Genomic DNA, 13,798 nt, shown 5'->3' with positions numbered 1-13,798 from the left:
CAGGAATATTCTGGAGCGAACCATACTTCAGTCCGGGAAATACTTTGACAAGTATTCCCTCCTCTCTCTCCTTCAAGTGGCTGTTATAGAATGAGGCCAACTCAACACATAAATCAGTCAATTGGCAACAAGTCTGGCACTGCTGTCTTTTGGAGAGACGAGAGCACGTATGTGCCTTCAACAGCCTCCACCCACACAGCCTCTGAGTCACGATTTGCAGCACAGGGCAGTCAGGGCTGCTTGCAGCCCCAAACCCAGAGCTGACCAAGCTCAGAGACAGGCAGGAAGAGTGTGCAACCACTGCCAACATCACTGTCTCCCAGCCACTAACTTCCCCACTCTCCCCAGTCATCTCCTCCAAAAGCTTCTTTTTTTCCTTTATTATTTTCCTGTTTGGTTCCTGGCAGAAAGAAGAGGGGAAGAAAAGCATGCTAGCTAATTCCTGCACTCCTTCCAGGACAAACTGAAAATCTTGAGCACCGCATGTTCAGCAGCCCTTTTGAAGGCACCCTATAACCATAGGATGTGTCAACTCCTTGGATGCTTACTTGGTATATTACTTGGTATAGAAAGAAATAGCAATTTGGCACACATTATTTGAAAGGATAGGCAGCAATAACTATGTATGGAAGTCCAACACAATGAAGATACCATAATAAATAAATATCAGACAATTGACCATTTTTCAAAATGAGTTTCATATGCCTGTTTCATAATCAAATAAATAAATCGGACACGGTGCAGAAAATAATTGGACTCATCATCAAGCCCAAGGTTTCAGAAGTGGCAAAAACTATCCTCCTGCACTAACAAAAAAAAAAAAAAAAAAAAAAAAAAAGCTAAAATAGCAGACTTCAATCTACCAAAATTCTCTTTACATAAATAAATTACATCCACCAACATTAAATTTAATCCAACCTATTTGAGTTTTCAGGATGGGAAGTTTCATTCTGTTGAAAGATAAACATGTATTTAGACTTCTCAGTTTCTTAGTTGCTCTTCTTTTCAGACAGTAACACCTTCACTACTAAAACTAATGAGCAATAACCACTGAAAAAGTCTACAGAGGACAGAGAGAATAGAGCTTGAAGGAAAGGGAGGGAAGCCTGACAAAACCAGGTGATTAGCAGAGGTATTACAGCTTAGGCCATGCTGTTTCCTTATGTAGCTTCACTCTGTTTATACGTTGCATCCCTTCTAATTCTTTTGTTAAAGTATGAAGAAGGGGGAGCTCATTACTGAAAATGATAAATGCCTTTGTTCACCCACCTGGGAATGAAAGATATGTTGTTACTTCTTTTTACTGTATTTTTCCCAATTTCCTGTGGCTGCACTACAATACACAGACTAGCAACCTTGCTACTGATAAGCCAAATCCACTATTTCTGGAAAAGTAAGAAACGTTGATATACAAGAAAGCCCAGAGAAGGCTGCAATTAATATACTGAAATGAGGATATGTTCCATCCAATTAACTCCTCCAGTGAACACGCAAATATAGGTTAAATAATCTGAAGTCTGGGAACTGTTTGGGGATTTCTGCATTTTCTGAGTTGTAAGGCTGCTGCCCACAACGGTCTCATTAAATTGAACTTGAGTTGGTCTTGAACTGCATAAGCAAGATCATACATTGCTGGATGTCCAGCTTGACTTGTATGAATTATAGCCTACACTGTGAAGTTAGAATATAACAGACAGGTTAAAATAAATTTGACCAATTCTTACTTTTTGATTCCCACAACCACCAGGTTCACATATTTGTAATTACATTCACTCAACCTTCTCTTTAAATGTAAAAGGCAACTATTCTCCACCCATTCCATATCCCCAAAGTATTTTGAGTCTTTTCTTAAGAAAGGTTTGCCCTCCTCCCCCTTTTGTTAGAACACATGACAGCCCGCCCTTCATATACTGTAGCAGGTGCTGAAGAAAAATGTGTTTCTATTAAGTCAGGAATGTCACTACTTGGATCAGGAGACAGCAGGCAGACCTTCATCATTTTTGCAGAAGTTCTCTCCAGGGAATACCATCAGCACGTTTTATTTCCACACTATCAACTCACTCTTATCACAGACCATCATTCTCCCAAGACAGCCCTTTGAGTAATACCTCAGACTCGAGAACAGCTGAGTTGAGAAAACATGAAATTAAAAAGTGCTAAATATGAGTTAAGAAAAAAAAAGAAAACTGCACCATTGTTTCATCAATGTTAATTCTACTACAGATCCAGGAACTGAGAGCCATATTTTTACATAAATTCCTGAGGAACTGTATATTCCGAGAGAAAAATACAGTGAAAAAAAAGTAAACACTGTACCGAAATCAGCAATAGAAGATAGTTACCAAAGCTGAAGTACAGGCAGGTTCTCTGGCACTGGAAGAAATGGTAATTCACCTCTGTACCCACAAACAAGATTTAATTCCCACCACACCTACATGCCATCACATTGTCATTCTTTTGTCAGAAAACAGCGAAAGCAAAACCACATTCTTTCCCTTCTCTAATTCATACTTGATCGCTTCTTTTAAACCAAGTTAACATTGTAAAGACAAAATTAAACAGAACCAAATTAAGGATATTAAAGGATTTATTTTAAGAACATTGATAAAAATAACATGAATATATTATATACTGTACAATACTGGATAATACACAGACAGGTTATCTAAACCATACAAGATCCTTGCTTCTTGTATTACATTGGTAAGCTAGTAAAAACACCCAATGAAACACCTCTAGGAAGAGAGAAAGGAAATAAATCATATTATGGAAAAGATTAAAAGGTTAAAAAAACAAATACTTTCTTACTATACAGGACTGGCTGGGATGCATTTAGCACTCTTCACAGTATGGCCTGCATGGTGCCATGCTTTGTAGTTGTGGCGAACATGAGTTGCTAACACACCACTTCTTTGGCCTTTGCTGAGCCATGCTTGTATAACATTGAGGTTCTCCCTCCCCTGTCCCCATCAGCAAATAGGCTGGGGCTGTGCAAGAAGCTGGGAGAAGACACAGCTGGGACAGCTGACCCAACCTGACCAAAGGGATTTGCCATGCCACACAACACTATACTCAGCAATAAAAAGGGAAGAGGGTGTTTTGGTGGGAGCTAGTCAGTGCACAGAAACCAGCTGGGCAGAGGTTTGCTTCAGGGAGGTAGTGATCACATCATTTGGTTTTGGCTTTTTTTTTTCCTTCTCCTTTCCCTTCCTTCTCCCCTTTCCTTCACTTACTAAACCATCTTAGTCTTGACATACCATTTTTCTCACCTTTGCTGTTACATTCTCTCCCTCATTCACTTTAAACAAGCAAGTGGCTGGGTGGTGTTAGCTGCTGGCTGGGGTCAACCCACCATGCTTACTCTATTACAAACTGCAGAATCCTGGCAACATTTGTTTTTTATTTTTTTAAACACTAAAGTTATAAAAGAACATGTTCACAGGGTTCAAGTTAGATGTATATTCATCTAGTCAGTCATCAGTTTCGGTACATTTTACCGAATGTAAATCTTGCCCATTTTACTGTGTAATTTCTTTTTCAAAATTATATAGCCAAAGTATACATTAGCACTTCTGTTACTGCATTTAATTACTCAAACACATATAAGCTCCCCTCACTCAACCCTTACACATTAGTCTTTCCTCTTTTTCCAGGGGGGGGAAAAATAGAACACTTCTCATTCTATAACAACACTTAAGAATGTGCCCGTTGTAATTCCTCCTCAGTACAAACATGAGCTATTTCTGCTGTGTGAAGCTATGCTTCCTTGTTGCCTTTTATTTTTATAAAACATACAGTAAGGAAAAAAAATCTTTATTTAGGAACACAGGAACAACTGTTTAAGTGGCAGTTAAGACTGAATTCAAATACATGATCATGACTGTAAACCATCTAAATAAGGTAACAAAAGACAGAGGAAGAAAGGTAACATTTCACACAAATGTCAATATAGGCAGCAAACATTTCAACAAACAAAAGCATTTATAAAAAATCATCCTATATGGGTAAAAGAAATAAGTATTTCATGCAGTCCTCATCCACGCCTAGTTTTAAAACTGGGAGTGGGGGAGGTAAAAGGAGAACAATCTTTGGAAAAATAGATCTCACAGGGCAAATGATAACAAACAAAAAAATCTTCCTGTATTCTGGAGCTATACACTTAATGGAATGTGCTCAGCTTTATTCGTTCTCAAATCTGCTGTATGGATTATCAGAGTCCTGAAGAAGACCTGCAAAACAAGAATAAGATTAATGCATTTATCATTTTCTTACCAGTACTGCTTATAAGACTCGAGTTACTGAGCCCACTGAAATAGGTACTCTATATAACAAAACTAGAAGACAATTCTTGTCTTGCAATAGATGATCTATCATCACCCAGACACTCAAATGAAATAATAAATTGAAACTGTTCTTAAACACTCTTATTTCTCAGTCTATTATCATGAATAGGTATTTCATGGTTTCTCCCTCCAAAATCATTTCTATGATAAGTTCTTAAGGAGAAAACATTTCTCATTTGTGAGGTATACTCCACAGAACAAGTTTGTGAAAGACAAGTTTACAAAATATAAGCAGGGATGGCTCAGGAAGAGCAGATTCAGACTGGCCAGTTTATAAATTAAAGCTATTTTAAGATCACCATCCTTTTAAATGTAAGGCACTGCTATTTTGACTTAGTACTGCTTTGAATACGCACAACCATTTGTCACTTTCAGCCATTTGCTGCATTTCCAGGACAGGACAACAATCTCTAAGAACAAATGAAGATGACCTCTGCATTCACCAAAAGCTCCAGGGATAGAACAAGTGCATCACTTCAAGCAGATTGCAGTGTATTTCCATCACAAAGATTCTTGATGTTTTAACCAGAATATCATCGCAGAAAGCATTGCAAAGGCATCCAATTCTACTGAGTGACCAGATACGCACACCATCTTCTTTAAGCATTAGTTGAGCAATCACTGTTCCATACAGCAACTATTTCAAAGAAACTTTAAAACCACACACCAGATTTAGGCTAGGCAGAAGCGTGTACTGAAAATAAAGGAGCCCCATAAGAATCCAGAAGCTGACCTTTTGTTGTGAAAGAACAGCACAACTGCCAGTACCTTTTTGCCAGCCTTTTTATACTGATGACTGGCAAGCCTGGACTCTTCTCTAGCTCACTGATTTAGGACAGAGAAAGAATACAGCAAAGCCAAACAGCCCCAACTCTTAAGCATTCAGTTTCACAATAGCAGAAAAGACTACATTTGTCTCTACCAAATCTTTTAGAAACTCCCCTCAGATCTTCACACAGCACACTTCTTTTTCCACAGGCACCTGCATACAGGTGTTCAAAATTCACTGCTCTATCTGAAATTCAGAAACACCAAATGCAGACTGTAGTCTTGTCTACCTTGTTGCAGCTATGGTATTTCTTTCAAACTACCAGCAAGTTTTAAGATACCAAGGAAGAAGCATGGCTGATTATTGTATCAGCAACTGCAGACTACCTGATAGGGAACAGCAAATATTCAGGAATACACACAAAAATTCCTATAATTATTCAAGTTGTAAAGATTTCAAGCAGACGATTTGTAAGAAGTTAAAATCAAAACCAGTCCTCATGCCTAATGGCTGTTACTTGCCAAAGAATAAGTCAGTCACATTTATAAAGCTTCACCCACATTAAAAGAAATACAATCTATTTACCTGATAGAGTACTTTGCATCAGAAGTACTAGCCTTTTTTTTTAATTGTTTAAAGAGAAGTCATCTTTTAAGTATTTGTGCAATAAGAATATGGCTAGATGACAGCATTTATGGGAACTCTCTACACTACTGAGATGAAGATTTTTGTATCTTTAAAGCTGTAGGAAGCAGTTCCACTCAGAACTCCAGGCACCAAATCTCAAAACCATCTTCCACAAAGCTGTAAGAGGGGGTGCCAGATTTCCTGACAAAATTAACTTTGGAATAAAAGGATAAAGGGGGTTAACTCTAAATCAAAATTAAGTCTTGGTAAAAAAAATAAATAATAATAATCACTAAGATAATCAATAAGGTGCCCCCATTGGTTGAGTTGCCTCAACCAGTAAATGTCTGTGACCTGTTAAAGCTACAAAATGTACACTAAAAAAGTCACCTTCTACCTGAAAAGAACACACACACCTGTAACTCTCCTGATTTTAGATTGCATACGTCTCTATATACCCTGGCAAGTGTTTACTATGTCTCTCTTATAATTCATTCAAAATATGTACTTGACACTTCATACATCTGAAGGTAATGCAGTAAAACCCTCAGCATTGCTCTCTCACAACTTAAACTGCTGAGATTCAATGGAATTGGTGCCAATTTCAAATTATTCAGAGGAAGGTATGAAACTTCTATGGTGAAATCTTCATATATCATTCTGAAGAGGGCAAGTAGTCTTAATTGCCCTGCATCTAACACATAACCAAAAAACATTTCAGACAGCTAGACACAGTAGTTCAAGTGAATGTGCCATTTTTACACACTATTCTCAACAATATTTGCTTTAATTTTAATGAACTAACAGGTTTGATAGTGAGCAGATATTTTCCACCAATAAGGCATTAACATGCTTTAGGTTAACTTGAAGTTCTCTGATCTGTTTTACTGCACGATACTGGAACCAAACTGCTCAGGCATTAAGAATTGTGGGTAAATTCTGTGTGAGCATCATTGGTCGTGACTTCACACATTCTTTTCCCAGGAAAGAAGGTACTCCACGAAAAATGACAAGCCCTCCTCCTGAATGAAGATAGCCACAGAGGTTACATCAGATAACCTTTGCACTCAGTCTTGCTCTCAAATCTGCATCCAAGGTTTAAATTTCTTTTATCTTCAGCATTTTAAATAGATCATTATATTATATTAAACGAGAAGGAGACAGCAGCTCATCACTTGCACCAATATTCTTACTGAAGAAGTTGTCTCAGGCTCTAGTAAGTGGACAAAAGCAATCTAGAGAGACAGATGAAAAAAGCAGCATGACAAAAAGCTACTGTCAGCTGCCACAGCTGCTCTTAGCCATGACACTTAAAGAGGGGCTGCAAGCCTATGCTAATTGGATTGCATGTCTGGTGCAACTAAAGCTCGCAGACTGCCTTGAACCAGACACGAAGGCTGTCTCTCCTAACTGTTTCCCATTTGACATGGGAGCAACTACCCAACTTGTAATTTACATGTACAGGTTCAAAGACGTTAGCCGTTTGTAGGTTGAAGCGTCCTGTTTGCAATAAAGTCCATTTTAGGTTACTGTAAACTTAAAGATCAATATGCAGGACAATTACAAGAGCTTAAGAGCATCTTCTTTTTAACTTCATTACAAGATTACTATTTGACCTACTTACCGGTATTAAACAGCACTGGAAATTTTGAAAGGCATGATAGTAAAGTACCATTCCTTAGCTTCTATGAAATAATGAGGCTTTCTAATATATATGAAATGACAAGGCAATTGTAGGAATCTAATGCCTCTTTCTAGCGTATTCATTTATGTACCATGCCAGCTATGCAGCTTCTCAGTCATCAAGACCTGAGTGACCCTCATCACATATCAGTACTGCCTAAAAATAGAGTTAACGAAATTTTTACAAGAGACTGTATATACTGCAAAAATTGAACTAGTTTGTGATATGCTGCGGATCTTCATCCCTTATTACATTTCTCCTCTTTATTTTTAACCCCCCAATTAACAGGTTTATTCTTAACATACAAACTAAACATCATTAAGTGCAGCAATACATGATCTCCCTGCTTAGGGGACCTAAAGAAGGTCAACATGAATAAGTATGCATCCTGACCAGAAGGAACATCTACTGAAACTCCTGAATATAAAAATCAGCATCATGCATAAAATAAAGGAGGTAGGATTATGTATCACTAAAGTAGCTATTAAAACCTTTGCAGAATTGAAGCAAGTGGTTTGGAAGCCCCAAAACCATGAGAGGCAATCATTTTGTAAAAATGGAGATACAGAAGCCTTCCACTAATACCAGGCAAAATCCTGAAATAAAGAATAAAGCAGCTTCTTACTAATGCTATACTGAACATACAATAGCAGCAAATGCAGCAGCAATTAAATTGTAGTTCCTTTGTATGCTATACAAGCTGCAAAGTACTCTGAATTCTCCTTTAAAATTTTCTAACAGTCAACATATAATTTGTGTAATCATATTGCATTCATATATGTGAGCAAATGAAAAATACTATCAAATTTTGCAACAAAGAAACAATTCAAAGTGTGTATTCCTGGTTGCTAAAGCTCTCTATGGCTTCCAGTGCTCCCAAAGGACTGTGGCTAGAGTGACACCTGCAATGCATTATAAATGTGTAATTACCATTTAAATGGGGTAAGGAAAGCTGGTGGATGAAATGGGAAAAGGCATTCCCTTAAAGCCAACCAAATACTGAAATTTCAGGCATGATCATCTTAATCTACAGAGTCAGGTTAACAAAGTCATTGTCATTCTGCCACTCATCCATGCCTGCTTAACTGAGGATCCTCTCTACCCTGCCTAAGAGTGCAAAATAATCTAGGGTCTCCATAATTATTTGCAGCAATTTTTATTAGATTATGTTTAATATGCTAACATTCACATTTACTAGGCAGCAAAAAATTACGACAAAATTAAAGGTTATAGCAGGACTTACCGCATTGTCCCACTGATTTATTTTGAGAGCCATTTGACTGCATGCTATCAGAATATAAACTGTACGGATTAGCAATATTTAGGAATTCCATGATTTACATTTTGCCTCATTTTTCCTCAGCTATATAGATCCTTTCAGTACATGCCAAATATTTCTGTAAGAGGTTTTTTTCCTATAGGGCAAACAATGAATTATGGGAATTCAGGCCTCAAACCTATTTGACAGTATAAATTGATCTCTGACTATGCAGTGTCTATAACTAGCAAACAAGGCAACAAATAAACCTCTGAGATTTGCTATTGAAATTTATGTCTGATAGTTAAATTATGATCTTCGTGGGTAAACTGCATTGCAAAGTATAACTACTCAAAGGGAAGAATATGCCTGACTCCTTATGAGAAGGTGCTGCTCCTCCCACCAACACAATGAATGCAGGAACTTGTTCATAATTAAGTCACTGATGGACTAACATGCTTCAAGTGGGGGCAAAATAACACACTCGTTCAGCTGTGTACAGTATAGCTAGATTCTGAATTTGCTGCATCTATTCCAGAGGCACAGAATCACACTTAACAGTTGTCAGAAAACTCAAGTGCTCCAACAAGATCCAACCAAGCAGTCCTGGTCTTAAGCACTGAAGAGAAGCGTGCCTTCATGAAGATGTAGGGCCATCCAGAGACAAGTGAATGAGTTTCATGAGCAGAATGCAGCCTTCTGAAATGTCACTTAACCCTTGCGCAGTGCTTTGATATACTGTAATAGCAAAGTCAGAACCTAGTGAGCTTGCTCCTCTTAGCTGCACTGCATTAAAGATACACAAAGTTACTTATCTATACAGCAACACATGGTTATTTTGGAGACATAGCCACTATCTTGAACATGCAGGTTCTTCACCAGATCTATCCCAATGCTTCAAATTTGTCAAGATTGACTCTATGGTCTCTTCTAAGAAGAAACAAGCACAAGAAGTGTGTTATTTTGTCACTTTATTTAATCTGGACTACTCTTGTCAACTGCTTAATTCAAAGAAACTTATTGAAACTGAATTGTGGCGAGGGAAAAGGGTCAACTATCCTATAAAATACCACAGGACTTTAACAAAAACTCTTCTTTCTACAACACTCCTCCTCTTGCAGCTCAAGCTTAACACTACGTTTTTCCTCCATTCCAGAAGAAGTGTATTTTTCTGCAAATACTCCCCAGGCAGAGACTTCCCTGCAGAGACTGTCTGTGTTACTTCTGCATCAGCCAAAGGATACACTGCAGATTCATGAAGGCACTGCCAGACACTGCCAATCAGTTTAAGAGGAGGATGAAAATTATCAGTTTTGAGCGACTCTTCAGACCCCTCGAATCACCTTCTCTGACATTATTGTAATTTGCATAATAAGTGCAGCATAGTTTTAGCATATCTGTCTCTGAATACACAGTGCTATTAACCCTATGAACAAGTCAAATTGAAAACCGAAGTGACTGACAAGCCTAGATAATAAAAGCCTCCTATACAACACGTCTGGTCTGACAGTCTCATGATAGGAGCCTCCTACTGGACTACAGCTTCACTTAAAAACAAACAAAACCCAAAAATCAGGCTGAATCCTCCATCTTTTTTTTTTTTTTTTAAATAAAACTGATTTTAAAAGTTTATCTGCTAGTCAGTCTGTCCTTCTTCAATAACCATGGGTCTGCTAGCCAATTTCAACCAGATTGTTTTGTCGAGTTCAAGAATAAAAATCAGTGCTCTTACTTAGGAAGAGACAGAAAGAACAATTTATTATAATTCATACATTTAAATGCCCACCCCAAGCAAACAACTCATCCAGCACAGTCTATTGCCAAGCAGGAGAGGCAGCAGAGGAAGAAACAGAGCATAACAGCAACAAGGTCAGGTGTTCAGGTGACAGAAGACACATCAGTAGGAAACTGGGTTTGATTAGTTCTGCTGCTCATAAAGCAGCTTGATTCTTCGATGAATTTTAAAAATAATTAGGAAAAGGGGAAAAAGGAATAGATTTAGATACTGAATATCGAAACAAGATTACCACATACCATACTTCTTACGTATTTCATCATGCTTCTGTTTTCTTTCATGTTTCCTGCAACAAATAAAAGCATCAGAACATTCAGACTGTTTTAAGCTGTGAGTAAAATATAATTATAGCTGAAAGACATAACATTTTTAGTATACAATTACAAACTTCAAAAAAAATCACATTTATCTGTTACGTATTTTGTCTTTAATATTCTCTGTAACTTCTTACTAATCAATAGTATCACTAAATAAAATATATTTCCAAGCATAATGAAATGCATCATTTTTCCTATATAGAAGCAATGTGCCCATATGTATGCACATTAAAAACACACATACATTAAAGGCAAGTAGCAATACTGGAGAATTCTCTGATGCTTTCCAGCTGGGAGTATAATTGTTAATATAGCTGTGAAAACAGTGTGCTTCAGAATCACTATTCAATATAATAGTTTTATGAAGATAAAAGCTACTGTATTAACTGCTTTGTTTAAGTAGTACAGCAAGTATAAGTGAAAACTATTAGTTTCTAAAATCCAGAATGGTAACCACATAGGGAATGAATTAAAATATAGTGCTATTTAAAAAAGGATGCCTCCAGTTATTTCTTCTAATTATAAGTTTTCAATACTGCGTTGCCAAATTTCGACCATTCTCATAAGTTAAGTGTCTGAGAAGTTGATTTCTTCTTCCCCTCTCTTTTGAAAAGGCAAAGGAATGAAGGAATTTTAAATGGGAAAGATTCATTTCTTGGATAAATTATCTTCATTTTAAGGGATCATATATTTTATTTAAAAAAAAAAAAAACAAGCTCCTACATAACTGTTTCACTAGGATGATCCAGGTTCTTTTTATTTTGCAGAAAGGACAAGATTTGACAAAAGAATGTTGCTCTAACATAAAAAAAAATCAGCTGTTTGTTGTCCCTATAAAAAAAATCCCAATTAGACAAGTTGCGACTTTCCCCGATTCTAATTTACACATATTCAGCAAAAAGCTGTTAGGCACTGACAGCTTAATTCACCAAAGATCCCATCTGCCCTATGCATATTCCACCTTCAAACAATTCCTACTGCTAATCAGATTCTGTGCGTCCTCAGAAGCAATTATCCTGTTTCCTGTGGATCTGAAGGGTTGAACTGGCCTTTCCCTGCAACTGCACTTCTGGAAGGCTTGCAGATAAAGCGCGATGAGAAAACCAAACAGAGGAGATTGACCCAAAACCTTCTGCTGCTGTTTCCCTGAGATACCTATCCTACTCCCTTCTATCCCACTCTGCTGTTTGGGCTCAGGCACCATGGGGCACAGAACAACCTGGCCAAACTGAATGAGGAAGAAAAGCAAGGGTGCTGAGAGGACAGAGTTTGAAGAGAACGGGAAGAAGAGAAGTTGGGTTTACCTGCTGATGGTAAGCTTCCTACTTAGGTAGGATTCCTACTTTCTGTGCTGCATTAAGACACAACCATGAGGCACAGGATCTCAGGAAGAGAACAGAAGAAATCTGCATAAAGCAGCCTTCTCTTACGTAAAGCTGATCTTTATTTCTGTATGGTTTTCATGTGACATTATGTGACCTCAAACCAAGTTTTTTTTCTATTACTAATGTATTTGACCTTTTTGCATGCTTTAACTCCAATAATGGAGACTCACTGGTGCAGTTTCAATTCAAATCTCAGTGCTTCAGCAATCCACCTGAACCCCCCAAACACAGAAAGCAGTAAGTAAGAAAGCAGAAGAAGGGGGGTTGAAATCAGTCTGTGTAAGCCTTAAATCTCAAAATACTTTAGGATACCACCCCAAGACTATTAAAAAAATAAAAAAAGATCTTAAATTATTACATTGTTTAAGTCTGAAGGGTAAAACCATTAATATTTGGGGAACATTCAAACATTGCCAGGCAGCCACTACCGTGTAATAGGATCCATGACTAAATCCACGCACACTAAGCCTTAGGTACACATCAACTGAGCAGAGCCAGACAATTCTGAAGAGTGACTGAATGAGTCACCCGAAGAAGCCTTACTGTTAACATCTTACACTGCGATCAACCAGTGTCATCATACAGCGTCCCCAACTTGGTTCTGTTTCTTAATACTACTGCTATTATTCCTTCTTCGGCATGCAAAATTCTTGGCTTTTACAATTTGCTCTCAGTGTCATAAGCAAAGAATGTATTTTTCCTGATAATAACAATTCATAGTTTTCCATAACTGGTTATTTGTAAATTAATTGCAATCCTTTATTTCCCCCCAAACACTGTTCTCCCTTACCACAACCCTACCAAATAATACTCAGCAGTTTCTCATTCAAGATATCGCTGCTGTTCTTTGGTTATCAGCTAGCAAATCATGATTTACAAGTTATACAAATCTAACAAGCATACCACATATTTGCAGCTGTAAAACAAGAAAAAGATATACTACTTGATGCCATTTTAAATGATTTTTCTTGTAGATAAAAAGTCAAATAAAAGATTAAAGTTATGCAATAAGATAGCAATTTCTCTTCTATACTCATAGCTAAAAACTGAATCCAGATTTCCTTTGCCTCTTGCTCCTCATTAAGTACAAATTCTACATTACAGCAGTGATTTTCAATCTTCTTAAAGTATTTTTGTAGAATTCCCATAAACAATGTCAAGGGGCTGAGAACATCAAGTGGGTTTTAAAGATTATCAGAACAACTACATTTTTAATTATTTCAAATAGCCTCTTAGAAAATTATCTAGATGTCTACGCAGCTGGCAGGAGGTAGGTTGGCCAAGAGCCACAAAGATGAAGGATAAAGTGGCAGAAAACAGACTATTAGACACTGGTTGTCAAGCGTCCTTACTGACCACCAATGTGTAGTAGCAGCTATTTTAAGATATTTGCTTGTGTTTCTCTTCAACAATGTAATAATATATTTACAGATTCTACAGACTAACACATTCCTGGACAGTACATGACCACATTCCTTCAAGTTTTAAGTTCACAGAATCACTTTGGTTAAGTTTCAAAGGGACCTCTGGAGGTCATCTGTTCCATCCCGCTGCTCAAGCACGGCCACCTAGAGCAGGCCACCCAGGACTGTCTTCAGACAGCTTCTGAAACCTCTAAGG

At 37.5% G+C, this 13,798-nt stretch overlaps 1 protein-coding gene across 2 annotated transcripts in view; it reads right to left on the bottom strand.

Annotated features, from left to right (window-relative positions):
* Positions 1 to 2,569: 2,569 nt before the first annotated feature.
* LOC137852308 (pituitary tumor-transforming gene 1 protein-interacting protein-like) overlaps positions 2,570 to 13,798 on the bottom strand; it is a 32,479-nt gene continuing 21,250 nt past the window's right edge. For both annotated transcript variants that reach the window (XM_068673921.1, XM_068673919.1), the window contains exons 6-7: positions 10,716 to 10,762; positions 2,570 to 4,229 (exon numbers count right to left, since the gene is read on the bottom strand). In XM_068673921.1, the coding sequence (XP_068530022.1) occupies positions 4,180 to 4,229; positions 10,716 to 10,762 (97 nt within the window). In that variant the 3' untranslated portion in view covers positions 2,570 to 4,179. The remainder of the gene's footprint in view (positions 4,230 to 10,715; positions 10,763 to 13,798) is intronic.

This window comes from Anas acuta, chromosome 2 (assembly GCF_963932015.1).
Source record: "Anas acuta chromosome 2, bAnaAcu1.1, whole genome shotgun sequence".
NCBI lineage: Eukaryota > Metazoa > Chordata > Aves > Anseriformes > Anatidae > Anas > Anas acuta.
This window is presented reverse-complemented; position numbering and strand designations above follow the sequence as displayed.